The sequence below is a fragment of the Alternaria triticimaculans genome (assembly GCF_023758025.1).
Source record: "Alternaria triticimaculans strain BMP 0046 chromosome Unknown scaffold_13, whole genome shotgun sequence".
Taxonomy (NCBI): domain Eukaryota; kingdom Fungi; phylum Ascomycota; class Dothideomycetes; order Pleosporales; family Pleosporaceae; genus Alternaria; species Alternaria triticimaculans.
Window position 1 is genome coordinate 271,166 of NW_026055970.1, and position 26,919 is coordinate 298,084.

General features: G+C 53.0%; 8 protein-coding genes across 8 annotated transcripts; 5 read left to right on the plus strand and 3 right to left on the minus strand.

Annotated features, from left to right (window-relative positions):
* Positions 1–532: 532 nt before the first annotated feature.
* J4E78_007979 (uncharacterized protein) lies at positions 533–2,013 on the plus strand (the record flags this gene model as incomplete). The annotated part of the gene is made up of 2 exons (XM_049368582.1): positions 533–627; positions 684–2,013. The coding sequence occupies 2 exons, from the start codon at positions 533–535 to the stop codon at positions 2,011–2,013; spliced, it is 1,425 nt and encodes a 474-aa protein (XP_049219547.1).
* Positions 2,014–5,448: 3,435 nt separating this feature from the next.
* Positions 5,449–8,007, minus strand: J4E78_007980 (uncharacterized protein; the record flags this gene model as incomplete). Its single annotated transcript, XM_049368583.1, has 4 exons — positions 5,449–6,095; positions 6,143–6,712; positions 6,761–7,222; positions 7,290–8,007. The coding sequence occupies 4 exons, from the start codon at positions 8,005–8,007 to the stop codon at positions 5,449–5,451; spliced, it is 2,397 nt and encodes a 798-aa protein (XP_049219548.1).
* A 900-nt stretch (positions 8,008–8,907) lies between these two features.
* J4E78_007981 (uncharacterized protein) lies at positions 8,908–10,649 on the minus strand (the record flags this gene model as incomplete). Its single annotated transcript, XM_049368584.1, has 4 exons — positions 8,908–9,180; positions 9,229–10,239; positions 10,290–10,364; positions 10,425–10,649. 4 exons carry the CDS (start codon positions 10,647–10,649, stop codon positions 8,908–8,910), a joined length of 1,584 nt encoding a protein of 527 aa, XP_049219549.1.
* Positions 10,650–11,862: 1,213 nt separating this feature from the next.
* J4E78_007982 (uncharacterized protein) lies at positions 11,863–13,274 on the plus strand (the record flags this gene model as incomplete). The annotated part of the gene is made up of 2 exons (XM_049368585.1): positions 11,863–12,694; positions 12,751–13,274. The coding sequence occupies 2 exons, from the start codon at positions 11,863–11,865 to the stop codon at positions 13,272–13,274; spliced, it is 1,356 nt and encodes a 451-aa protein (XP_049219550.1).
* Positions 13,275–14,285: 1,011 nt separating this feature from the next.
* Positions 14,286–17,060, plus strand: J4E78_007983 (uncharacterized protein; the record flags this gene model as incomplete). Its single annotated transcript, XM_049368586.1, is given in 6 exon segments — positions 14,286–14,643; positions 15,347–15,530; positions 15,585–15,652; positions 15,714–16,338; positions 16,581–16,596; positions 16,608–17,060. 6 exon segments carry the CDS (start codon positions 14,286–14,288, stop codon positions 17,058–17,060), a joined length of 1,704 nt encoding a protein of 567 aa, XP_049219551.1.
* A 429-nt stretch (positions 17,061–17,489) lies between these two features.
* Positions 17,490–18,651, plus strand: J4E78_007984 (uncharacterized protein; the record flags this gene model as incomplete). Its single annotated transcript, XM_049368587.1, has 3 exons — positions 17,490–17,522; positions 17,578–18,342; positions 18,415–18,651. The coding sequence occupies 3 exons, from the start codon at positions 17,490–17,492 to the stop codon at positions 18,649–18,651; spliced, it is 1,035 nt and encodes a 344-aa protein (XP_049219552.1).
* A 508-nt stretch (positions 18,652–19,159) lies between these two features.
* Positions 19,160–22,290, plus strand: J4E78_007985 (uncharacterized protein; the record flags this gene model as incomplete). Its single annotated transcript, XM_049368588.1, has 3 exons — positions 19,160–19,411; positions 19,459–20,933; positions 20,982–22,290. The coding sequence occupies 3 exons, from the start codon at positions 19,160–19,162 to the stop codon at positions 22,288–22,290; spliced, it is 3,036 nt and encodes a 1,011-aa protein (XP_049219553.1).
* A 761-nt stretch (positions 22,291–23,051) lies between these two features.
* On the minus strand, positions 23,052–24,089 carry J4E78_007986 (uncharacterized protein; the record flags this gene model as incomplete). The annotated part of the gene is made up of 3 exons (XM_049368589.1): positions 23,052–23,096; positions 23,156–23,835; positions 23,891–24,089. The coding sequence occupies 3 exons, from the start codon at positions 24,087–24,089 to the stop codon at positions 23,052–23,054; spliced, it is 924 nt and encodes a 307-aa protein (XP_049219554.1).
* Between the last annotated feature and the right edge of the window lie 2,830 nt (positions 24,090–26,919).

A 26,919-nucleotide genomic window follows, 5' to 3' on the forward strand; every position in this document is an offset into this window, starting at 1 on the left:
ATCGTCAGATTTCTTGCTCACCTACGGCTCGTTTCAAGTGATCGCGCTTGATGGCGAAGCTGATATGTCACACGTAGACATTGTGGCGTATGGTTGTGTGTTGATGAAGGTCGAGCTAGCCTTATCGATAGCGCAGCCGCTAATTCCGCCCCCACACGATCGTGCAGAAGTTTCCGAAGTCTCGACGGGCATCAGACATACATCAAGAAAGCACTAATTGATTTGACAAGAAACATGGAGGCAAGTGCTAATGAACGAAATTCCACGACAAGTCTGACTTTCATAGAAAAATACTACTCTTCGTGAGAGACTAACAAAGGAAGTCGTGTCGGCTCAGCAGGCTACAGTCGAAGAGCCGTACAGTATATCAAGTCGTCTACGGCTTTCAAAAGCGTACCAAGCACTTGGTTATCCAGATCTCGCTGCGGGTGATGCATACAAAGCCCTCATCCTAGTGGATGAAGTACTCGATGAAGGCGAATACCACGACGAAGCCTTGGAGGCAGCACGAACAGACGTTATCTCTGAACGTATGACAGAATTAGACATGAAGGATGAGGAGAAGAATTCGTCTTTAGTAGATGATGACATTTTGACATGGGCGCAAACGCGCTGGTCTAGGAGCGCGTACGTAAATTGTCCTATGTTGGATGAACTTTCGAGTGGAAAGCTAATCTTCACAGTCATGATATACTAATCAGCTGCTTATTGGACTGTGGTTGTCTACGCAGTGCATCTGACTATATATCCCGCGCAAGAAAAGCCTTTCCGGAAGATCCGGTCTTCAAGGACTACGAGAAGTCTTTGTGGAACCATTTGCGGACTTACTTCGAGCATCAAGGGGAGTCTGCTGAGAACGTCGATGTAGAAGACTATCCAGACAAGGGCTTCGTCCGCCGCGAACAGTATCCTTGGAACCATCATGAGCCGGACCGCTTCTCTGCAGAGTGCCTCGACTTCCTTAATGAGGAGCTTGCGGATATAGCACCAAAACTGGAGGTCAGAGTCTCTGAGTTGCCTATTCTCAGTACTACTTCGACAACTGACGGAACGAACCCGGGAACAAACTATACGAAGCAACTGGGCTTATTTGCTAAAGACGAAATAACACCTGGCGAGACCATTTTGGAGGAAAAGTCTTTACTTACCGCTATATCAAGGCTTCATGAGTCGTATTGCGATGCTTGCGTTATACCACTTTCGAATGGAGACGATACAGTGATATCCTGCGAAGAATGTGAAGAAGTATTCTTCTGCAGCGAAGAGTGCCACGACCTAGCTCAAGACCAGTATCATCCAGCGCTATGTGGTGTCAGCGTCGACCAGGGCAAGGTACCCGCACGTGAGGCGGCAGACTATCTCTATACCCTTCTCCTTGTCCGCGCACTAGCGTTAGCGGAGACCCTGGATCTCCATCCTTTGGAGTTGAAGGAAGTGCGATACATTTGGGGTGACTATCATGGCAAAGATCTCGAGACCGTGTGGCAAGCGGATGCTTCGGGTCGCCTGAGCGATGCTTTTGCACACGTACCGCAAACGCTTCCCTTCTCGTTCAAGAGCAACATACTCATGCCGTTGCATGTTCTAGAAAAGATGGACATCAACATTTTCACCCAAAGTCACCGCTATGATACCTGGGTCTTCAACACTCTGTATGCGAAGTTCCGCGGAACAGCGTCTGCGCAGCAGGGGCTCGACGGAAGGCCTGAGATTAGCGCTGTTCATCCTATGTGGTGTCTCGCGAATCATAGCTGTGATCCTAATGTCGCCTGGGAATGGCGTGGGTCGATGCGCTTTTGGACCCGCGAAGAGTTGGTTGATTGGAAGGGTAGAGACCCGAACAAGGGGCCTGGTCTCAAGAGAGATGAAGAGGTGTTTGGCCACTACTGCGACGTACGTCTGCCGGTGAAGGAGAGACGGGAATGGGCTTCTGGAGCACTTGGCGGAGATTGTATGTGCGCTAGATGCGTCTGGGAAGAGGCAGAAGAACGGAAGCACAGTGCTTCGCAATAAGAACCCTGCAGCCGCCATGCAGTGTCGAAACTGGTGGAGACCAGAGATACTGTACGGTCGACATGTGAAACCGGCGGCTTCGCATTATAGTATATTTGCAGGCCGGCCAGGTGGGCTTTTGTCGCAAGTCAAACGCCAGACAAACGAGCGCAGGATCGATGCAGCACAGAGTTGTAAGTTGTGGAGATCTGGTACAACGCTTGTATACGAATATGGCAGCAACTCGAGATATCGGCAATCGCGCCATGCGGGTTCATCTGCCGGCCAATCCCAGTATTCGTGGGGGCCGCTGTTCTAAGCACACCCGGCAGGACACATGATGCAGCGGCAAGAATCAGGCCATAACCCAACGCCATGGTGACACCATCACATCTCCGTCATGGTGCATCTCGGGGGCCCTGCATCACGGCGCACTTCGTGGGAGAGCTCCACCGTTTACGAGTAACCATAGTCGCCATGCGCTTGTCTCGTCCCTTGGGTTTTGCGAGCCTATCACAATCGGGTTCATGTGCCTTCACGGCATGACGGCATTACGAGATATTCAGACAAGCGCCATACCTGGGCATTCAGCCGAAATGTTTGTGTTGCATAATTTCGGCACTCTTCCTTGTCTTCCATCACTCGGTTGCCTTCTTACACCACACGATCGGTGTGCTCCCTGTACTGGCCTCATTTTTCCAGCGTCTAGTTCCTACTTTTGGGTCATCCACATCAATATCTTACGCGGCTTTTAAGCCAAATCCCCAAGATGGCGCACCTTGCCATGCTGTCGGGTTTCCATCCTTGGCATACACCACGATGCGTGCGTCCTTCCACAACCTTCTGACATCGAGCAACTGAAAACACGCGCTACTGTGAAGCTGACACGAAGTCAAACCCACCTCCGTGGGTCTTGCTTTTACGGATAGATTCCCGCGGCCCGCTGGCGTCATCATCTGCCGCCGACCCCTGGCAATCGAGCTTCACTGGATGGGCGGAGCCGCATCACGTGGAACCTAGGGACTGTGATTACTTTGACGGTGTAGTGATTCCAAATAGTTCAGCTTACTGCAAGAATATGGCGCTACATGAAATCAGGCTTCCTTGGATAGGCAGGAGGGTCATGAATCCCTGTTACGGAGCCACTGAAGGATTTGCGGTTACGAGCATCCGTACAGATACTGTCTGCGACTACTACCACCGGTATCATAGCACCCACCATAATGATCGCTGTTAGTATCTCATGTTGCACCGCCTATGCATTGCTCTTAACAATGTGCGGCGGATGAATATAACCTTGACGTTCAACAGGGCTCTGGCTCGACATTGTGTCCTATATCGTAGGCAGTATTTGTGTTCATTGTACTAGGAACCGTTCCATATACTCAACTACAGTATGGCGACGGCAATAATGAAGATTTCGCCACGTCAGCGTCATGATCACCATCTAGAAGGCAATCATCGCTCGGCATGTCCAAGACAGCACTTTTCAGTGCCGAATGCTCAACGGCAGCGGTTAGCACACACAATGTGATGCTGTGCTCATAATCTCATTGATCAATTACTGTAACCAAGAGTTGATGAATAGGACGTTCCATAATACACTGCGAAGGGGCTCTGCGTGAGATGTCGATTTTGGTGAGTGGGGCTGCTCTTACCTAGGTACCAAATACTGTATGTACTCTGCTAGTGATGATATTCAGATTCATGCTAAGGTGACGTGACTGATCAGCAATGTAAGATTCAGACGACAAGTCATTCAACGCATAGCTTGAAAACTTGAAGAGCCGTCACGTTGCGGTCACTTCTCTTGAAGTGTTGAGATGCCGCATATCTGAGCCCAAACATGACCAGCTCTCAACCCTAATGCAAGAACAATAGAACAGCCACCCCCAAATATAACACGACCGGATAGAATGCCTGCTAATGCCCTCTGCAATGTGTATAAAGTTTGCTGCAACTTAATCTCGTGGATGTGCAGGTCAAAATAGACCACGTGGAGACAAACGTGAGTGAACGCCGCAGAACAACCATCTCCGATCCTCGCACAGGAGATCTCTGAGTTCCATAGCACACCCAGACGCTCGAATTACATCAAAGGCCCATGCCCCCGTCAGACTCACATCTGCGTCCCAACACCCTCATTTGGCCTATCACACCCTTTCGCGGGAGCTCAGATCAATTCCCACGATCCAGCCCCATGAATCGTGACAAGCGGGAAATGTCATGACCTTACTAGCGGGACGCGATAGGCGGTAGTATGCTTATACTGACAGGGTTCCATACACCCCCTACGCAGAATCCGGATGGCAAGGCAGTACGCAGTGCCCATCTCCGTCTCTCGCTCCCCGCCACAGCACTCAGCAAGTACACGTATGATTTCACGTCATGTATCTAATGAATATCTCTTTCTCTTTCCGGCACGATGCACTGCAGACCAGCGCCCCGTTCCATACTTCCTTCACACCCATCCGGTGGCGGAGCTGCAGCATCGAAGGCACGCTGCGATCGAGCGGAGGGCACCAGATCAACTTGCATTATCCGAGAAAGGGCAAAATGTGTGGCCTATTGGATGGAGATGGTATGATCGAGTCCCGCCTGTCCAGCTGCGTCTGCACACCTCAGTAGGTATCCTAGGAAGCAATCAGTCACTAACAACCCTGACAAGTATCGACTGCCCTCACATTGGCCAATGCCATAAATTACGCGGCAACCTCATTTTTTCCCTCTCTGACAGACAAGCACCCTTCTCCGCGGCATTCTAGCAACGAGCCAAGTCTGATTTGCACTCACTGAAGCGCTAGCCCATCAAAGGCTCACGCACCTTTCAGGCTTACCGCCTGGGCAGACCACGGAGCTCTACTGGGCGTTGGATAATTAATGCACATCGTCTACTTGGTACAACGTGCATGCTGTACCGATCTGTGCCGCTACTCAACACCCACACTTGCTTCTTCACTTAAGCGCCGCCAGTCAATGAATTCGACAGGCGTCACCCCCAAAGCTAGCTGATGCGCCATGCCTTACTACATTACCCGTGAGGCTGTCTTCGCTTAGTCGACGGATGGGATTATGGCACTCCGTTCTATGATGAACTATCAGCAGCCCGTGTCAGTCTGGAGTGCGGCATGCTATCCCCGACCAATCTACCCAACCCGTAGCGAATGACCCAATTTATACTTCTGAGCAATGTGTATGCATTCCCAATTGCAATAGTGAAGCATCACATCGTGACCCACATGATCAAGCCGGCGTACTGATAACACACTCTACCATCGCTGCGACAATGTCACCGATATCAAACTCGAGTACACATTCCTTGTAGAGCAAGATTCTATTCCCTAGACTCGAGATGTCCCGTCAAGCTACAATGTAGAAGAGTGTCTATAAGGTATCACATCATACATGTTATAAAGCTCATGGAGAGACATACGTGCAGCGAGCAACAAAGGCCAATCACTCCGAGTTGGTAATCCACTCCCACCAGCCGAGCTGAGGCAGCCCAGTCTCAATGCCGCACGCCCTAACGACAGCCACGACGACAGCACCCAACACGCTCATGCCGCCTAGCACCTTCACGAGAACGAAGCTCTGTCGCCTTAATTCGTCGCCGAAATTGCACAGGCCAAGCGGATCTCGCGAGTCCAGCCCAACAGCTTTGGCATAGCGTTGACTGACCTTAACAGTCTTCTTCTCGTCGCTGTTGCGTCTGACTACCGCCCATTCAGCTCTCGGTAACTCGCCAGGCGATGCGACGATCATGCCCTTCGATACCTCCTCGCCGACGCGCTCGAGCAGCCATTTAGCCCTGTCGTTGCTCTGGAGTTCTTCGAATCGTTCTCTTTCGTTTCGTCGGCTGCGCTGCAGATCTGTTGCCCATCTTGCTATGCGTACTTCGCTGAGGCGCTGCTCGCCTTGCGCGGTGTTGTTGTATCTTGCTAGTGAAAAGTTGCCTAGGGGCTCGAGGGACTCGGAGTTGGCTAGGGAGGGAGAAGAGGCGAGGAGAGGGGATTGTAGGTTCGATGGGTAGAATGGTGATCCTGATCCGGGTACCAGGACACCCGATGGCGATGCAGCGGAGAATACTGAGGATGCTGCAGATGCTGATAGAGAGGTTAGCTTGCACAATGTGGCGGGGAGACGGTCTTACAATTTAGGTTGGCTCCGTTCAGTCCGACTGAAGCCGTGGTCGGACTGCGTGGTTGAGCTAGACTTTGCAGCATTACAGAGTCGCCTGGTAGCCTTATCCTGCGTCGCCATGCTAAGAACTTCTTTGCTGCCGAATGTCGAAGCCACGCAATGGAGTCAGGGTCGAATACTTGGTTGACTAGGGTAGCGAGTTCAGAGGGAAGAAGAGGCTGCACGTAGTCGGGCGACATGAGCAAGGACGCATCCATGTTATCGTGGTCCGGACCAGACGTCGAAGAGACGGCGTAAGGATAGGTTGGTGTAGTGAAGGGGTATTCAGCTGCCTCACTTGGCGCTCCTGATCCCGAAGTCCTAGCGACCGGAAGGCCCTGTACGGCGAGTAAAGCATCGTCCATAGCCTTTCCAAAGAAGAACGGTCTAAGAGCAGTGGTCTGCAGCCGTGCGAGTATGGACGTCTTTAGAGCTACCACTTCTTGCGCCGAAAGTGTGTCCGATTTGGCAATGACAGGCACGACGTTGGTAAAGTGCGATAGCCGTTGCATGTACTCAACATCTTTCGTGATGTCTCGATCTGGATGAAGTCAGTAAGAATGACAGTACGAACGATGGTTTGGCTTACTTGGTGGGAGCAAGTATATGACGACGTCCACTAGGACGCCCCCACTACCACTGACGACCCCAAGCACATCATTGTCTTCTAATGTTGTTACTGATGAGGTCTGGTATAACAGCGACTCGACATAGTCTATCACCATGCTCATATCCTTCTCCGCAGAGCCTTGTGAGTACCCAGGAGTGTCTACGAAACATATGTTTCTCTCCAAGACAGTATCCATACTGCTCTTTCTTCTCCGCAGAATGCCGCTCTCTTCGGTATCAGTCCACCAATGAGGGTAAGGCTTCGTGCTCGCATGTATCTCAGTCACCCGGGTTGTGACCGCATGCTCGGCTTTCTTTGTACGGGATTTCGACTTCGTCGGGCGTGAAGGCGCGCTCGGCTGGGAGGGCGATAGAGGATCTACGTGTACGATGTCTTCGCAGGCCTGAACGATGGATCGAATGAGGGACGATTTGCCGACACCTGCATAGTGCTTGTCAGTATAGCGCTTTCTACCGAAATGATATCGCATGTCGCGACTATGACGCACCTGTCTCGCCCGCCACCATGACTCTCAGCTTTCCCATAGCCTTGCCTCTGGTTGTGAATGGCCTCCTGGTTGGCATCTGCATCTCAGGCATGACCAGCTGTGGAAAGCTCGCCATGTCCTGCTGCATCTCTACCTGCTCTTCCTCCTCTCCACTCGAAACAACGGCCTGGCTCGCAGCATCATCCATGGCAAACTCTTCATCGGACAGCTTGAGGGACGTTATCGAAGCGGACCTCGGCGTGCTCCCCATAGCGGACGTGGGGAGTGGGGAAGGAACGTCGACGCTGGCGGCGGGAAGCTTAAAGTGTGTAATCGAGTCATTTTTCGTATAGTTTCTCCTCAGTTTCCGTACCGAAGTTATCCTGGATCTGTCTGGCGGTGTGGCTGAATCTGTCGAAGAGCTATGCGACTCGGATCTTGAACTCTTTGCCCCATGATGCTGCGTCTTACTAGCCTTTTCTGGATCTGTACCTTCTGGGCCGAAAGCAGCCTCCAAAGTATCTGCAAGACTCTGGACTCCGAATGTACTGTCATGCTGCTTTGCTGGAGCAGTCGCGCTGTGAGGAGGAGCCATGGTGTGCTCCAAATCCCCGACGCGCTTCATGACGAAGGTAGTGGGGACATTGCTCGAAGGGGCGGTAGGATGATCGACGCTTGATTTACGAGATCGCGGCCGAACAGTAGGAGGCAGGGCGTCGCCGCCCGGTAGCGGTCGCATGTTTGCAGAGCTCCTGGGGCATATGTTGCAGAGTAGGTGAGTACAGCGGGTTGAAAGCGAGAGACTTGGTCAGCTTCAGTAGATACCGAGTGGTGATGTGATGCACGTCGCGCGACGGCCCCGCTTAGCCCCGCGCGATCTACTGCGACCTTAGCCTCGTGATAATGCGCCAGCGTTAATTAAGTGGAGTGTGAGGAAGAGCAGTAGCTGGATTATCAGGGTCTCAGGGTACGAGTCTTTCGTATGCACGAAACGCAGGCTGGCGCGGCTTGAAGCTTATGGGCTGTTGCTGATGCAGGTGATTGCGCGTCTTCGAATCAACGGTCAGCGCAGCACTAGGCACATCTTGCGTCGCACTAGACCTATCAGGTGACGTTATCAGCAATCACCAGACAACCTCACTCTAGTACATCTACACCCTGTTGGAGCGTGTATCATTTATTGTATTCGTACCAGATCATCTTACGATTTGACTGCCCTTCCCCGTCCGATCCTGTTGTCGCCGAAGCTATGCTGTACACCCATTACACCAGATGCTATGACATCCCTAGCCCGTACCCAGGAACCCCCAGATAGCCTTCCCTAAACATTACTTGACGAAGAATGCGACCGCGAAGAAGGGAATATGTTCGAAAACGGCTGAACGGATATACACGGATACAGAAAGGAAACATGCAGAAACGAAACCACTCGCTATGCAAGGGCTCAGAGCCCTAAGACGAACGCGTACGCCCAGACTTTTCCTCGAAATGAAATGACTTTTATACAAGCGCTGAAAGGGGGTCGGTACAGTACATGGCTAAAGCCGTCAGTCGTGAGGCCATCGAGTCAAACCGACTCAACAAGAGATAGAAGAAGAATGGCAAAAAGAACGAGGGAGTAAGCTGCGCGTGAAGCCTCCTATGATTCCTGAGGGGCAGCGCCGCCGCGACCGCCACGCATGGGGCCACCGCGTCCCCGAGGTTGGAAGTTGCCACGGGGTGCTTGACCACCCATACCGCCACGGCCGCCGCGAGGAGCACCGCCACGAGGGAATCCTCCTCCCCTGTTGAACTGGCCGGGGTTCTGGCGGCGTTCCTCGACCTTGATCTCAATGCCGTTGATCGTGTGGGGGTTGGCTGCGACGGCAGCTTGGAATCCAGCGGGTGTCTTGAAGTCAACGAAAGCACAGTTCTGCAAAATGTTAGTCGAGGTACAATATGGTGAGACACATTTACTTACCTTGCCACGGCTGATATCAAGGTACTCAATCTCGCCGTACTTGGTCAGAGCAGTCTTCAGAGCAGCGTCGTCGACCTGGCTGTAGACGTTCTTGATGTAAGCGCGCTTCTGGTCAGGGTCGGCGGCGGGTCCTGCGTTCTGTGCGCGGGACTGCTCCTTCTTGTGTCCAGTGGCTGTTTGCCAGCCAGCAGCCTCGCCCTGGCTTGTCGCGGGGGATTGGTCACGAGCAGGTGCTGAGGTCTGGCTGGGTGCAGCAGCAGCGGCTTGAGCAGGAGCGGCGGCAGCGGCCTTGGGCTGCGAAGGAGCTTGCTGAGCGGCGGGGGCGTTGACGACGGGAGTAGCGACCTTGTGTGCAGAGGCGGCGAGGCTGGCCCAAGTTCGGGGAGCGGCAGGCTTGGGGGGACCAGAGGGCATGGCAACGGGGGCAGCCTTTTGGGCGGAGGCCGGGGCGGCAGCGGCAGGCTTCTCGGGCTCGGCGGTCTCCTCAGCGGCGGGGGTTGGCTCTGCGGCCTTCTCCTCGACAGCAGCAGGTGCCTCCTCAGCAGCGGGCTGCTCAATCTCCTCTGGAACCTGTTGAGCCGGGGCAGCAGGTGCGACCTCCTCGACAGACGGCTCCTCTTGCGCAGCCTGGTGTAGCTTGTTGTCCACCTTGTTCAGATCCTCCTCGCTGGTCGCGATCTCGTCGCTCTGGTTGAGGTCGGCATTCTCGGGGACGGCAGCGGTGGGAGCGGGCTCCGTGACACCGTTGGGGGGCGCGGCCTGCTCTTGCTGGTCCTCGTCCTCCTCGGGCTCGTCGGCAAGGTAGCGAAAGATGTCGTTGAGGACGAAGTAACCGTTGGTCTGCTCGGCGAGGACAAAGGTCTGCACGAAGCGCTTGTGGGGCTGGCCTTGGTTGGAGATCTCACCGATGACTTGGATGACGATGTTGGCATCGGAGCCCTGCGAGTCGACGTTGGTGACGCGGACCTTGGTGTCCTTGAACTCAAGCTCTTTGATGCGCTCGTTGATGGCCTAGACGCGGGTTAGCATGCATCGACTGCAATTGGGCTTTCTTCACGTACCTTCTGGCCTAGGCAGACGTTGACCTTGTCCTCCTCGACACCGGAAACATACTGGGAGCGCTTGTTGTAGAACAGCTGCAAGTTGGGTCAGTCGCGTGGTCACCAAGAAAAGCCTTCCCGCCGCGTGCGACTTACGTAGAGTCGGTCCGGGCTCTTGCTCAGGGTGGTGTAGTACTGCTCGACAAAGTACCAGCCGACCTCGTCCTTGGGGATCTCTGAGGCGGCGGCTTGCTGTGCGGGCTGGCTGGGCGTGGGCTGCTGCGAGGGTGTGAAGTTGGAGGCGCCGGTGGAGTAGCTGTTCTCGTACTGCTGCGGCGCGTAGTTGCCGTTGACGGGGCCGGATGACTCGGTGGATGCCATTTTCAATGTGCGGGTGACGGCGAGGTTATGCGGCGGGATGGAGGGCGAATTGCGTCGAGTTTGCGCGGAGTGTGGTGGGGGATGAGATACGCGAAGCAGAGGACAGGCGCCTAGATGCTAAGACAGCAAGTCGACGTTAGCATAGTAAAAAGCTATCCTCGGGCTAGTTGCGCGTACCGGGCCGTGTGCACTGAAATGGGATGGAATCCGGTGGAGATGCAGGAATAGGCGGGCGATGAGATGGCGATGCGCGGGTGTAGATGTAGATGGCCGAATATGTTTATATGAAGCTCCCCAGCAGATGATCGGGATGGATTCAGGGTAGTCGGGGCTTGGGCGTGGGTTGGTCGTTGTGCGCGTTCAAGCAAGAGTGCTAGTGAGGACCACACTGATTCGGAAGGCAAAATGCGAAGGAACCAAGTCTGTGCGTCGTTGCCCGATCAAGCGAACCTGTCCTGCACCTCCAGATTTCACCTCCATCGCTGCGTCGACCCGACGACTCGCGACAGACTTCACCGTGAGAAGTGGCCTACTCGCTATCCAGCTATATTCACACTCGTCGATCAACAATTGCAGTCACTCGCAAGATATACGTCATCGATGCCCTGCGCATCTTGTCAGGGCGCCAACGCATGGAAGCGATTGCTGATTAGAGCGCAGAAGGATGATCCACACGTACCCATCGTGAGAATTCATGTTTGGGTGGCCGCATGCACATATAGGATGCATCTTCAGTATGATTGTCCCATGTCGGACGCGGGTCGGAGATGCCATCATCTCCGACATCTCCTACGCGTCTCCGCTGCGCGCGCAAGAGCGAGATCCTTTCAACACCGAATTCGCCAGCAAATCTCTTCGAAACACCGAATTGACCGTCGGGAATGTGGGTCACTAACCCCCTTCCCGCAGCTGCCTTCGCTGTTGTGGTAATGCGAATGTTGTGAGATATCTCGCCATTGGCTCGGCACGTCGGTCTGCGTCAAAGGCGAGGCCGAGCGCGAACAGGCGTGCAGGCCTACATGCAAACCTACCCCAATAATAGCTTGATATCGAATGTGCGGATCACACGGATTCCATGGTAAGGAGCGAAGCACCGTTACGCCTCTCAATGTCAACCTCAATGATTGACTACTTAATCATGGCCTAGCCCAGCTCTCATCTTACCAACTCCTTCACGCTCAACTTCCAACCCCTAGTGCTACCGTCTACTACCATGTCGCAGACTACAAGCTCAGTGGCATCTTTGCACGAGGAGAAGCCACGACTTCCCCAATCCGATGTCGAACAACCGCCAGCACCAGTCGATGAAAAGCAACCCGATACGACCGCACCTACAGCGGCTGTGAGCCCATTCCATCCCAGTCAATTCCCTGATGGTGGAAGAGACGCCTATCTTTGTCTCCTCGGAGGCTTCTGCTGTCTCTTCTGCTCATTTGGATGGCTAAACTGCGTCGGAGTGTTCCAAAGTTACTACCAGCGGAATCAACTCAGCGCGTACTCGCCGTCTACCGTCGCCTGGATCGCTTCGCTCGAGATCTTCGTCATGTTTGCGCCTGGACCTATCGTCGGTTTTCTGTACGACAACTACGGCCCCAAGTACATATTACTGTTCGGTACCTTGTTCCACGTGCTTGGTCTAATGATGACTAGCCTATGCACTGAGTACTGGCAATTTATCCTCGCCCAAGGAATCTGCAGCCCTCTAGGTCTGAACTGTATCTTCCAGGCAGGAACCAGCACCATCCCTACATGGTTCCTGAAGAAGAGAGGCCTGGCATACGGAGTCATGGCAGCTGGCAGTGGACTAGGCGGCATCATCTTTCCCATCATGGCAACGCACCTCATCCCCGAAATCGGTTATGGTTGGACAATGAGAACATTTGGCTTCCTCATCCTCGGCATGATGACTATCGCTTTCCTCACTGTCAAATCTCGCCTACCGCCACAGCCCAGAACCTTCGAGTTCAAGGTGTTTGTGGAGCCTTTTGGGGACATTCGCTTCGTCTTACTGACGATTGCGTCATTTTTGTTCTTCATGGGACTGTGTAAGTTACCGCCCTGTACGAGCTGCCGACAAGACGCGTACTAATACCAGAGTTAGTTATACCCATCAACTTCATCGAGGTTCAAGCGATGGCCGCTGGAATGTCGACTACCTTGGCTGGATATCTTCTAGCTATTCTCAACGCCGCTAGTATCTTCGGTCGCATCATTCCCGGTGCCCTCGCGGACAAGGTTGGCAAGTTCAATATGCAGTCACTCTGGTGCCTCGTAGCTGGCATTCTGGTCCTTGCCCTGGCTATCCCCGCATCAGGTAACGCGGCATTCATTACATTCGCCGGCCTCTACGGATTCGCTTCCGGTGCTTTCGTGTCACTGTTGCCTGCCCAGATCGCTTATATTTCCAAGGTCGAACAGATTGGGATCCGTGTTGGTGTTGTCTTCGCCTGCATCTCAATTGCGGGTTTGATCGGTAATCCAATTGCAGGAGCTATCGTCGTCCAAAACAATGGAAAGTACTGGGGGCTGAACGTCTTCTCTGGTGTCATGATGATGGCGGGAGCAGGCATGTATATACTGACGAGGATGTATATTGCAGGATGGAAGGTGCTTGCACTAGTTTAGTTGCATGCGTAGTCAGAATCAAGCTTTGCCCACACTACGGGATGACGGATGTGCTTCATTACGAATGCGTAGTTATCTTGAAGAATACTTTAAGTAAAAATATAGACGATCTTGGATATTGTTACGTGTAAAGATTCAACAGCTCGTAAGCAGCAATGTGCGATACGACTCTTTGTTATGCCCTCGTGCCTTTCGAAACTCACTTCGTGTTCCACGTGTATGCGTGAGAAATCCTTAACTCCGAACTGAGTCCGTGGGTTGAGTGCACAGACCGTCGATTCATGACAACACCCAGCAGTTGTCGCAGCTTCCTACACTCTGTCACTACGTATTATTAACCATGTCGACGCGTCCAATGTTCTGGGCAAACGTTGATCATCAGCCTACCCATACTGAAGCGTGGTCTGAGCGTCTAGTCTGAGGAAGCACGGGCTGTTCGTTGTACGAAGGTTTGTACGACTCGCACATGGCCTCGTACATCAGCTTTCATGACCTTCCGCCGTTGTACGCACTGCGCGCTACTCACTCTAATCTGTATTCGCTTAAAAACGCCCATCGACCTTGAGACTCATTCCTTCGTACCTAAGTAGTCGTACAAACAAGTGCCACCAAACAAGCAAAAGACGAAGCCAAGGGTGTTGTACGACTGCATAGGCCTATCGCATACAGATTACTGAGCAGCCTATCATGCCCAAGCAGCGCCAAACCTGTACGCGGTGCTCTCAGAGACGGCAGAAATGCGATCGAAAGGCACCTTGTACAAGATGCGTGCAGAACAATGAAGGTCATCTTTGCACGACCAAATGGGTGAACGGATACAACCCAAATGTTCATCGCAAATATCCCCGGAAGCTTTCGACAGCCGGTTCAAGCGACACATCTACATCTGGCCCGTCTCCCGATGCAAATGCTCAGGTCGCGCTACCCCCAATCCATCCACAAACGGCAGGGTCTCAATCGGGTCGGAACGAGCCGCATGAGGAAGCAGTCTGGCGAACCGGTTTACCCGACATGACGATTAGCGCTATATTGGAAGAGAAAGATGCAGAAGCCAATCAAAGCCGTTTCGACAAGAGCTTCTCTTACGCCCGGTCGAAACGATCGCCACGAGATGGACCGAATGGGTCGACATCTATTGCGAGCTGCTACTCGGCTGCAGCGAGGATAGTGGAGACACAGTACCTGCAGTCGATTCTGCCGCCGAGAGAAAAGTTAATGCTTATTGTGGAGTACTACGAACAGTACATGATGTACTGGCACGGCGGCATCTACCATGGGCCAAGCTTTCGAAAGAAGCTGCTTCAAGCGTATGGTCAGTCGTGTGAGCTTGCTCTGCAAGACCTTGACTGGACATGGGTAGCCCTCTTGTGTAAGTTTACCTCCATTTCGAATGATTCAGGCCTACCTTACTCGATATGCCATCAATGCGAAGGTTACGGTGACCAGACTCAATCTTCTCGGTCGATACTAAAGTTACTAATTCCAATCTTGTAGTCGCAATTCTTTCATCCAGTATCATCGGCTCTTCAGAAATAGCTTCGACGTCCTGGGGCTTCTCGGTTGACGACAAAGTTCAGCTGGCACGCGTATGGGGCGGAGCATCGATCTCATGCCTGAACCTTGGGAATTATACATCGCAATACAGTATTCACTCGGTACAGACTATTCATATCATGCACGCGTATGAACATCTAGCTGGCTCAAGTAATCAATGGATCGCTCTCCGTAGCGTGGGGGTAGTCATTGCGAAAGGGCTTGGTTTGCACAAGTAGGTGGCATGGATTCCTGAGATACGGACTCTACTAACTGATCAAGCAGACTTGGGCCCCATCCAGACGACGATAGGATAACTGAATTGGACGCAAGACAGAAAGAAGCATTCATCGAGCGTGAAATTGGTCGTAGGGTATGGTATGGGACTGTATGCCAGGAGTGGTACGTCTAAAGCACAGTTCAAGCGATTCATGAACAATTAACTCATCCATTCTTTAGGCTGTGTTGTACTTCATCCGCCTCTTACACGTTGACACTCCAATGGCGGCATTTCACGAGCGCAAGGCCACGCGAATTAGACGAGGAAACCATGACGCCCGTCGCCGACACAGAAACTCCGACAATCGTAGGCGTCGCCAAGTGGACCTTTGACTGCGCTGCGTTACTTCTCGACGTTCACAACGCTATGGTGGAACTCGAGGACAAGGACGACGCTATCAAATATGCCACAATCCTCAAATTTGATGGCGAAATGCGTACTTTGTGTGCGGAGAAGCTGCCGAGATATCTTCTTCCTCGGGTACCTCACGATCCCAGTTGGCCGCAATGGGTCGTCTGGGCGAAGCGGCTGCACCACGCATCGACACATCACAAGATTATTATGAGTGAGTATTCACCATCATAGATTGTGCACAGACGTATACTAATTCTGTCACGTATCATCAGTCCATCAAAACTTCTTGAGCAAGAGCTTCAAGGACGTCCGCTACACATACAGCCGGTGGGCTTGCATGAGCGCAGCGCAGAGTCTCATCAGCTTATACACCACTCGAGAAGCGCAAGAGCCGCAATGGTGGGTTGAACAAGCTTTCATCATCACCGCTGGTATTTGCCTCATTCTGGAGCTCTTTCATCGTGCTGAAGCAGACGCGGAGGCACAAGAGTGCCATCTACATGTCACGCGAGCTATCAGGTACTTGCAACTGTTTCACACGTCAAGTGTTGCAGTACATGGCGTGCGTCTGCTCATGTCGCTTGTGGCAGAGTATGAGAAGCTCAGGGATGGATCAAGCCAAAGGTCCACACTATCAGCGGACACAGCAACCACCCAAACCTGTTCCTATATTCCCGGCAACACGGCTGGTATTCCCATGCCGGAAACTGACCGTGCGACTCAACAGCTGCCTCTAGATTCTGAGGTTCAACCAACATTCGCCGATCCGACCACGTGGAATTTCGATATCGACAGTCTGGGCTTCGAAGATCTGATGGACTACCTGCCTTCAGAAGGCTTGTTGAACAATAATGTCTTCAACGCCAGCATGTTGTCTGATACTGGATGGCCGATGTGGTAGCTCTTTCCCCATTCATTAACAATCGCTCTTACCGATCGCGCTGGTTCCTTCCGTTACGACAAGCAAGTGGTCTGACACCGAGGTGGCTCCTCCCTTATCGAATATTTTCAGAGCTCTGTTTAGTCTCCCCGAGTAGCCAACCTGACAACTGTATGCTCCCGCATGATCGATTGCGTAGCCACCACCTAACAAGGTAAGTTTATGGCAGCTCATTACAAACACGCACTAACAGGTGCAGTTACACAGCCACGGCAGTATGTCTCAGGACCCCGAACTCGACAAGATGCTTGTGCTCGACGCACTGAGTAGCGGCCTCAACATGTCCATGACAGAGCTCCTCAGCATCCTCGGTCGACAAGCCCCGATCTCAAACCTTCTTCTCGGACCCGTCATCAGACCACAGCAAATCCCCATGACGGCGGCATCTCATTCCGAACCGAGCACGCATCTACAACAGAAGGCACCGGCGGCGAAGGAGGGACAGCACCTGTTGAAGGAGTTCCACATTGTATACTGGACCGCTTTGAGTCTCGTCGCCCTCATCGCTATAGCGGCTGTCTGGACGAAAGCTCACATGGCGGCGCAAAAGGGTCGGAAGTCGTTCGAGGCCAAGAAACCTATGTCGGACGTTGAGAAATGGCATATGCGACGTCAGAAGGCCCGCGATGAGGCGTCCATGGCACTGGGGCAAGTGGATGATCAGGCTCCGGGTACGTGAATGCGTGGCTAGAAACAGAATGCGGAGATAGTTTCGCGATGCGGAAGGGCTCTACTGAGAAGTCATGCGCTCCTTGTTTTGTATCTGTATTTGTTCGTGGAGGATGGCAACCGCGTATGGCAGATTTTAGCGTATCAAGCGAGGCAAGAGAATCGAGTGCATGTATAATACCGGATCACTGAATAATTCCCTCTAATCACAACTGCTCATTGTCTCACAATCTTCGTTTCTGTTGCTGCCGCTTCATCAGAGTCGCGCATCCAGTCAAACCTCGGCAACTCGTTGTACCCCACACCCGTAGACGCGTCGATCTCCCGGCATGCATATGGTGCATGTACTACTCTCGTTGTTTACTGCAATGCTTCACTTGAAATGTGTAAGGATACGTCGCTAAATTGGAATTGACGTTCCATGTGTTAATCTGCAACGATGAAGGCCATCCACATCGACAGATTCGTCTCTGTAAGCCACCTATCTAAGTATCTACATCATCTTCCCTAACCATGACAATCTACAGAACGTGACAGACCTCAAACCTTCCACCATCCCATATCCATTCTCAAAATCGTCGCAAGATATTCACATCAAAATCACCCATGCAGCCGTAACACACGTCGACCTCCTCTACGCCCAAGGCCTGCACCAAAACAACCGCAGACACGTCCAACCGCCCTTCATCCTAGGCACAGAATACGCCGGCATAATAACCCATAGCCCCCCTTCCTCTTCCTTCCCGCCCGGCACCCGCGTCTTCGGCGGCGGCCTAGGCGCCTACGCAGAGCAAATATGCACCTCTGAACCCTCCATCCGCCGCGTCCCCTCGCAATGGACGAACGCTGAAGCCTGCGCCGTTGGCGCAAGCGGTGCTGTAAGTTACGGCGCTTTGATCTCAGTTGCGCAACTCAAAGCCGGGGAAACTGTTCTCGTGCTCGGTGCGAGTGGTGGGTTGGGAGTCATGGCTGTGCAGATTGCCAAGGCGGTTGGGGCAAGGGTTATTGCTGTTGTGGGGGGAAAGGAGAAGGCTGAGGTTGTGAAGCGTGTTGGTGCGGATGAAGTTGTGGATTATGGGGTCGAGGGGTGGGAAGCGAGGGTTAAGGCGTTGGGGAATGGTGGGGAGGGGGTGGATGTCGTGTATGATGGGATTGGGGCCGTGGAGAGTGGGATTAGGTGTTTGAGGTATCGGGGAAGGCTGGTCGTTGTTGGGTTTGCGGCAAGAGGGGGAAAGATGGAGAACCTGAAGGTCAATAAGATTCTGCTCAAGGGAGTTGCGGTGTTTGGTTATGTAAGTATGCCTTCCGTGGTCGTCTTGCACTTGGGATTTTGCGTGTTCACTTCAGGTGCTAATTCACGATAGCGGTTCGGGGAAGATGGGAGGAGAGACCCGCAGAGGACAAACGATGTTTGGGACGGCTTTATGAAGTTGGTTGAGGATGGTAAGATTCGGCCTGTCATATATAAGGAGGATTATTGGGGGTTGGAGGCGGTTAGTAGAGCGCTGGAGGATGTGAGGGAGCGGAAAGCTTGGGGGAGGGCTGTGATAAAGATATGTGAAGCAGAAGAGGATAAGACGGAGCAGAAGGCAAGGTTATGATGTAGAGATATAGATGTTGCTACTCAAGATGTCGACCTCACGCGATCCTCTGTGGGCAGTAGGTCGCGATCTCCTATTTGATGGTGTGTCTCGTGATGGGCGTGTAAAGCATGTAAATTTGCAGCTTTCATCCAGAGACCATCGTAATTATACTGAATCTGTATTGCTTTAGAGGTGAACTCCACGCGTTGGTCATGCTTCACCCTGGAGGCGTGGCGTCGAGGCCATCAAAGGCGCACGGACCCTCGCGGCGCGCCGGCTTAGCGCGGTTTCTTTGGATGGGCCTTGTTCGACGTTCCCATGTTTAAAACATAACCCGTCAACTTCGACGCTCGCCGTCTGCTCTTACTTTCCTCCTTTTCCCTCTCCGACTGCGCGCCGCCCGTCCAAAACTAATCAGCGGATAGCATCACCCTCACGTCCGCTTGATTGCCGCGGTCACACCCCCGAGCTTCGCGACAGCTCTTAACAAGGACACGCTCCTCTATCACCACACGCATCGATAATCATGGCGTCCTACGGCAGCGACCCCGAAGAGGAAGAAGAAGACTTCAACCCCGCGCCTGAAATCGACGAGGATGACGTCGCGCCAACCACCAAGGCTTCGCGCAGGCCCGTAGACGAAGACGAAGAGGACGAAGTCGATGCGCCAAACAGGACAGGCAATGACGACGAAGATGAAGAGGGCGGCGGCATAGATCTCGACGATGACGATGACGAGGAAGATGACGAAGAAGATGAGGACGACGAGGATGTTGTCGTGGGTCTCATCATTCATTCGCGCTGTCTGATTACTGACTATCCTAGGCCCGACCTGCCAAGCGGAGAAAGAAGGCAAAGCGCAACATGTTCATTGATGTTGAAGCCGAAGTCGATGAGGATGAGGAAGAAGAAGAGGAAGGTGACGACGAGGGCGTTGATGAAGTCCACCCCGATGATCTCCTCGAGCCCACGGGCGCCGATCTCGACGACCGCCACCACCGCGAACTTGACATGCGCCGCGAAGTCAATGCACAAAAGGACGTTGAGGAGCTCGCCAAGGAGTTCGACGAGAAGTACAGGCGGCGTGAGATGCAGAGCACTCGCCGCGGTGGAGCCGGTGCCGTTCCCCTGGCCCTGCCCACAGTCGACGATCCGTCTATATGGGGTTGCAAGTGCCGTCCTGGAAAGGAGCGCGAGATCATAATGTCTATTCAGAAGCGTATCGACGAGAAGATGCGCACAGGTCAGCCGGTACAGGTCTACTCGGCCTTTGAGCGAGGCCCTACTGGACCCCAGTCTGGTTTCCTCTACGTTGAGGCCGACTCGAAGCAGGCTGTGGTGGAATTGATCGAGGGCATACAGAACGTCTTCATGGGCTCTGGTCAGTTCTCGATTCCTCCAAAAGAGCGTCCAGATCTGCTCCGTAAGAAGAAGCGTGCGCCGTTGGAGGTTGGCAAATTCGTGCGCATGCTGCGTCCCCCCACATACAAGGGCGATCTTGCAAAGGTCGTTGAGGTCTCGACTAACGGTCTTGACTGTGTCGTACAACTTGTGCCACGTCTAGACTACGGTCTGAACGAGGACATCAACTCCGCCGCCGACAACAAGCGCAAGCGCGGCTTCTTCGGTCGACAGGTCGAGCGTCCACCTGCGAAGCTTTTCAACGAAGCCGAAGCGAAGAAGCGACACATGAAGCATCTCAGCATGACAGGATCTGGCAACCAAAGGGCATACACATACAAGGGCGAGGATTACCAGAACGGCTTCCTGATCAAGGAAGTCAAGGTCAACTGGGTCAGCACTGAAAAGGTCAACCCCAAGATGGAGGAATTGCAGTTCTTCGCAATCCAAAACGCGGATGGTACCGAGACCATGGATCTTTTGGCTGTCCAGGCCGCGCAGAAGGCCGCAGACTCTGGCTCCGCCTTCGCTGCAGGAGACAACGTCGAGATCTACACCGGTGAACAGAAGGGTATCCGCGGTACAACTGTCACTGTCATAGGCGACATCCTGACGCTCCGTGTCAGCGAAGGTGATCTTCGCGGCAGAAGAATCGACGCACCCGTCAAGACGCTACGGAAATTGTTCCGCGACGGTGATCACGTCAAGGTCATCGGTGGCAGCAAGTATGTCGATGAAGTTGGTCTAGTCACTAGAATCAAGGATGATAAGATCACCTTGCTTTGCGACTCCACTCAGCAGGAAATCACGGTCTTTAGTAAAGACCTGAAGCGCGCTGCTGATTCGGCAAACGTCGGTGCTGACTCCAACTTTGACCTCTACGACTTTGTACAGATTGAGTAAGTTAAATCCTTCCGATACCTCGACAACAAACTAAGACTCTGTAGTGCCTCAACTATCGGTTGCGTCGTTCGTGTCGATCGCGAAGTCCTACGAATTGTCGATCAACAAGGCGATGTCCGCACACTCCTCCATACACAGGTCTCGCAAATCGTGGGGAGGAACAAACATGCTGTAGCAACCGACCGCGACGGATCCGAAATCCGACACGAGGACGACGTCAAGGAGTATGGAGGCGAAGGCCGTCAAGGCAAGGTTCTATACATCCACAGAGGCACACTTTTCGTACGGAACCGCGAGCTCGTCGAGAACCAGGGCATCTTCGTGGTTCGAAGCAACAACGTTGTTACCATGGCAGCAAAGAGTGGTCGCGCTCAAGCACAGGGCCCAGATCTTAGTGGCATCAACCCTGCCCTGAATGCAGGCCCGAACGGCAACGCGACTGCTATGCCTCCACCCCGTGCCACTTTTGGCCGTGACAAGCTCATTGGCAAAACGGTTGTCATCCGAAAGGGTGCCTACAAGGGCCTGTTGGGTATTGTCAAAGATACCATGAACGACGAAGCCCGTATCGAGTTGCACACAAAGAACAAGCAAGTCTCGGTGAAGAAGGAGCTCCTGACTATCAAAGATCCCATCACTGGCGCCAGTGTCGAAATGGGAGGCAAGTTCCCCAACCGCTCACGTGGAGGCTTCTCTGGTGGTCAGACAAGCTACGGCGGTGCAGCTGGCGGACGTACACCCGGCTGGGGCAACTCTGGTGGTGGTGGCCGTACGCCTGGCTGGGGAGGCGGCGGTGGTGGTCGCACACCCGGTTGGGGAGGTGGTGCCGCTGCTGGAGGTCGAACGCCTGGTTGGGGTGGAGATGGCGGACGCACTGCGTATGGTGGAGGAGACGGATCACGGACTGCTTATGGAGGCGGCGATGGCTCCCGAACTGCATATGGCGGCGCAACTGCATACGGAGGCGCCACATCATATGGCGGAGCGACAGCCTACGGCGGCAATGATGGAAACCGTACCCAGTACGGTGGCTTCAACTCTGGCGGCCGCACACCTGGTTGGGGTGGATCCTCCGGAAACACCGCTTCAAAGTCTGGCGGTCTCTCTGCTCCTACGCCTGGTGCTTACAACGCCCCAACACCTGGCGCTTACGCTGCTCCAACTCCAGGGGGCTATGGTGCTTACTCTGCGCCTACGCCTGGTGGCCCACCCATGGATGCCCCTACTCCTGGCAACTACGCTGCGCCTACTCCTGGTGACACGTCGCGTGGTGGATATGGTATTGCGGCGCCCACACCTGGCGGTTGGGATGCTGCGACGCCGGCACCTAGTGGCGATCCCGGCTACGATTAGGAACGTAGACGGTAGTCTGCAGTGTAAGATAGGCAGCTGTAGTATGGGTTTGCGCGAGACTGCCCAGCGAGTGGGATCTTTTGGATTTGTTCATTGCATTGCTGGAGTTGGCAAAACAGGATAGCTTAAATAAGATTACAATTTTAACATCTTCTTCCTTGCATGCGTCGATACCGTCTTCTTGACTTCTCGTGCAATGAAACGCGCGTCCAATAATCTAGACTAGAATATCTACATTTTGTTCAAGGAAGGAACTGAACAAGTGCATTGCAGTCTAGATCAGTATTGAAATGAAAGTTAATAAGATCATGACGCAACGCGACCTAGGTTATTAAGTTTGGATAGGTGTTCATTTTCCCCCGGGGTGACTCTGTTTCACTCTTGCTGCAGGGTTCATCGCGGCCGTCCGTCATTCAATCACTACACGCTACATTGAACAAAGCAATATCAATAACATCTTTGATAATGCTTATACAAATATCGTTCGATCGATCAAAGAAAGGACACTTAGCAAGTGCGCAGAAATCGCCGAGAGGGAAGAATTTGCAGCAGAAAATGTTACATTGCTGTAATGATAAGTCTTATCTAAATCATGATCTAGTAGACTAGGAAAAAGGAAAGCTGGTATCACCCCACCACTCTCTGTGCAAATGCGAAATAATCAAAGACGAAATGAAATCTGAGTTGTCCACAACTCACTGCAACACCACTCACTCCGCAACCATGCAACAGAATCTTCTAATGAGAAAGGAATATTACATTTAGTACTTGCGTACACGCCTCTGGATGGGAGTACCGACGGTAACCTGAGCACGAATTAGTAAATGTGATATGACAAAAGTATGGTAGGGAGGGAAGAGCATACCTTAGCATCAAGAAGGCCCAGATCAGCATTGATCTCAACGTTGGAACGAGGCGTAGAGTTCTGAGCAGGAGGCATCGAAGTGTTACCAGCAGCAGCACCAATCTCCAAGATGTTCTCTCCACCAAGGGTGTTCTGGATGAAACGGGAGTTGAACTTCACAATCTTCTTAATAGCGTTGAAGTCCTCAACAGAGACGGGAAGAGGGTCCTTGACAATGAGGAAAGTAACGCCCTCGGCGCAAGGAGGGGTGGTAAGCGAACCGCTGTACGTCTGGATATCAGAGGTCTTGAGCGTCTCAACCACGTCGGTAAAGTCGATGCCGGAGGAGATTGTGGTCTTGGTGCCGGGGGTGGCGATGTCGGCGAGCGAGGAGGACAGCGATTGGATCATGGAAGCGGAGTCGCCGGAGGAGACCTCGAACATGAGCGCGATGACGGCGAGTTGGCTTTCGTCGTCGACACCCTGGTGCACCATGTGGATCTCCAAGGGGAAGTATTCGTCGTTGATGTGGTGCTCCGAGGGGGTGTGCATGTGGAATTGGACGAGGCGGAAGTTGGTGCCCGCGTAGCTGGTTGTGCCGTTGACGACGACTTCGATGGTCGTTCCGAGGTTCTCGAAGATTACTTCCGCGTCTGGGATGTCGAGGACGGGGCGGCCTGAGGCGGCGGTGATGGTGGCATCTGGTGAGGGTATTAGTAGAAGATCTTTGGGCAATTGAGAACTAGATAGACGTACCAATGTTGATGGGAGACTGGTTCGTGCCAGACTTGCATGCTTCGTTCTCAGGAGCAAGCGAAGCCCAGTTGAAGGGTCCGTTCATGGGTCCATAACCAAAGGTGTTAACCTCAACGGTGTCTGCGCGCTTGAACTTGGAGAGGCCGTGAAGGCAGGTCGCGGATGCGGTCGACGCAAGGAGGAGTGCGGAGAAAAGCATGATGAGCGATGTACTGGACTGGACTGTAAGGAGTGAAGGGTGCTGTAAAAAGAACACTGAAGGAATGTGAAAGGCTGCTGCTGATGTTTCCAAAACACACTGCGGGACGGGTCGTTCTTAAGCAAAAAGACAAGATCGTGTATGCCTCAGTACAAGAGATTAGACAAGAGTACGCGCAAGATGCCTTGGTAGCGGATGCTGATGTCGACCGTGCAACACGAACGAATGTGGAGTATAAGAGCAAGACAGGATCAACCTAGTCGTATTACAAGAAAGGCAAGAGAAGGACAAGACCCGAATAAGCCCGAACACCTGGAGGCTGAGCCAAAGAGAAAGTAGGTACAAGGAGGAGTTCGGCGGCAAAAACGGACCGTATTAGAACGAACGAGATGGAAGAACGGAAAAGGCGGCTAGAATGTCAACTAGAAGGCTTGAGATGCAGAGCTAAGCACAAGATATACCTACAATCCATGAGCAATGCTGTACAAAAACGCTCCTCGCTCAAACTCGTTCCGGCCGGTCGCATGTCTCTACCTTGCAACGAAAATCCTCCGCAAACTAGACGCGCAGGCCAAGAAGACCAAGTCATACGTCAAGAGACCTCCAGAACGCCGTTTCTTGGCCAGTGTATACAAGAGATGCGAGGAAGGAGCGGGAAATTTCCGTTACAGGTAGGTGCCAAGTCGAGTATGTGGTTAAGGAGTCGCCCAGAACGATATTGAGGGGCTAAACAGGGGTCAAGACTTGTCACATTTGCTTGGTATGCTGAGACGTTGACAGCCGTCCTGCCTGTCGGAAGCGAGCAAGGTCCATGTTGGACCCTATGCTGACGGGCAAGTTGGACGTGCTCTGAGATGACGGATAGCAAAGCCATGAGATCTGTGCCCAAAAAAAGGTTCATCGGTACAGTGCCGAATGATGCTGATGCACCGTTGTCCCAATTGCGCAAGAAACCCTGAAATAATTAGTCGACATAACCACCTACTCCAATCCTTCGTCCAAGAACTTTCTCCACATTCTCGCGCGCCAAGTCCAAGAATCGTGTGATTTCTCCAAAATAACCCCAAGCACTGCAAAGCAAGGCAGCCGAAAAGCCGTCGACCTGGCTTCGCCACATGATGGTACTGAGTAGCAAATTACCCCGAAGGAGCTGAAACGCTTGCAGAAAGCGCGCTTTCTGGACACGTCGCTTGGCGAAGCCCTCCAGGCATATTCGAGGCTCTGCTTTACGACGTGCGACAGGGATGCGCAGCCTGGTGTATTTTATCCATGGTTTCCAAGTGGCCGAACCAAGAGCGAAAGTCGTCGTCGATGCGATAGGTCGCACACCGCTGCTACTGTATCAGCTTGTGATCAAACCGATCAAGCGTTCGCCCACATGCTCCTTTGCACTCGCGAGATCAGTCCACTTGTGAAACTGTGGGGTCATCGTGAGTGCGTGGCTAACTCGAAATGAGGCAATGAAGAAAGGGAGGCGAGTCTCCAATGCGTTTCTCGTTGCGCCTCCAGGCCGAAAACCAACACCTAGATGCTGTCGTGAGGCATATCTTGAGGGGCTTGGCAGGCAAAGATACATATAGTACACGGCGTACGCGGACGCCAAGCCGTGATGATGGCGCGTATGGAGGTGATATTGCTTGATGGTGAACAGAATTGCTCGCCCATGGCACCGGATACGGATACGGCAGGTGGCCGGCCGCGGTAAGCTTGCGCGCCACGTGAGCCTAAGCAGTAGCCACAACCACCATCATCATTCCATCACAGTCATACCACTTCCCACTTCCCAAGTAACCGTCTTACTTTCCCGACTACCAAGATCACCACCATGTACACGTGCAAAGAGCAAAGATCGCCGCCGTTCACCCCACTCGACAATCGGCCGTTGACCCAAACGACGCGGTCCGACTCGCAACCTTGAAATCTCCGCATTCCAAGCACGCAAGCCTCCCCCTTCCCTGTCCTTAGCTGTAACGGCGAGCCGCGCGGAAACCCAGTGACCAGCCAACCCTATAGCGCTGCTGCTTGCAACACCACGCCCAGCATCACCATGCCGATCTTGGCACTATATTCAGATCTCGTCGACGAGGTACTGTACAAAATGACCTGACTATCGGTCTTATCGTCGGAACGTCGCGCTTTGTCGACTGCTTTCTCACAAGAACCCTGCCAAGTGATTCCACGTGGTCCGTCGCATTCGGGCTTATGCTTGCGAGGCGCCTTCTCCTCTCATGCGACGGTCTTGGTCGGTCTTGTTGTCGCATAGGCAGCGTCGTGGTGTCTTGTATACTTGTGTGCCCAGCTTTGGGTGGGCGGAGGCGGAGTACTATGTCGTACACTCGCCAATGTTCCTGCTCATCCCGTGTCCCCCTCGGGCTGCCTTCCCGCTCTTGGCGTGTCGGCCTTACTACTGTCGTGTTGTGTTCCACGGCGTGGGCTTAGACGCTCTTTGTCTGGATCTTGTGCTGACGAAGCTCTTTGTTTGGATAGTTATTGCTTCTCACGTGTACCAATCACATACTCAGCATTACTGTAACCGGTGGCTTTCTCGTTTCTCGATTTCTCGGAGAGGTAAACTCACTAGGTCTCACATCGGTCTTGTTGTCCACGTGGGAGCGATGGTGACGAAGTGACCGGTGACATACCATCGGATCCAGATTCAGTGCTTACCCACCACAGGGTGAGTGGATCGGGATAGGATGCAATTGTAAAACGGTTGCTGCAAGTTTCTCGGAAGAATAGACTGACATCACATTGCATCGTATCTTGGAACCATTCATATAGTTGTACAAACATTATGATTAGATCTAGAGTTTTGTCTATCCTACCCAAT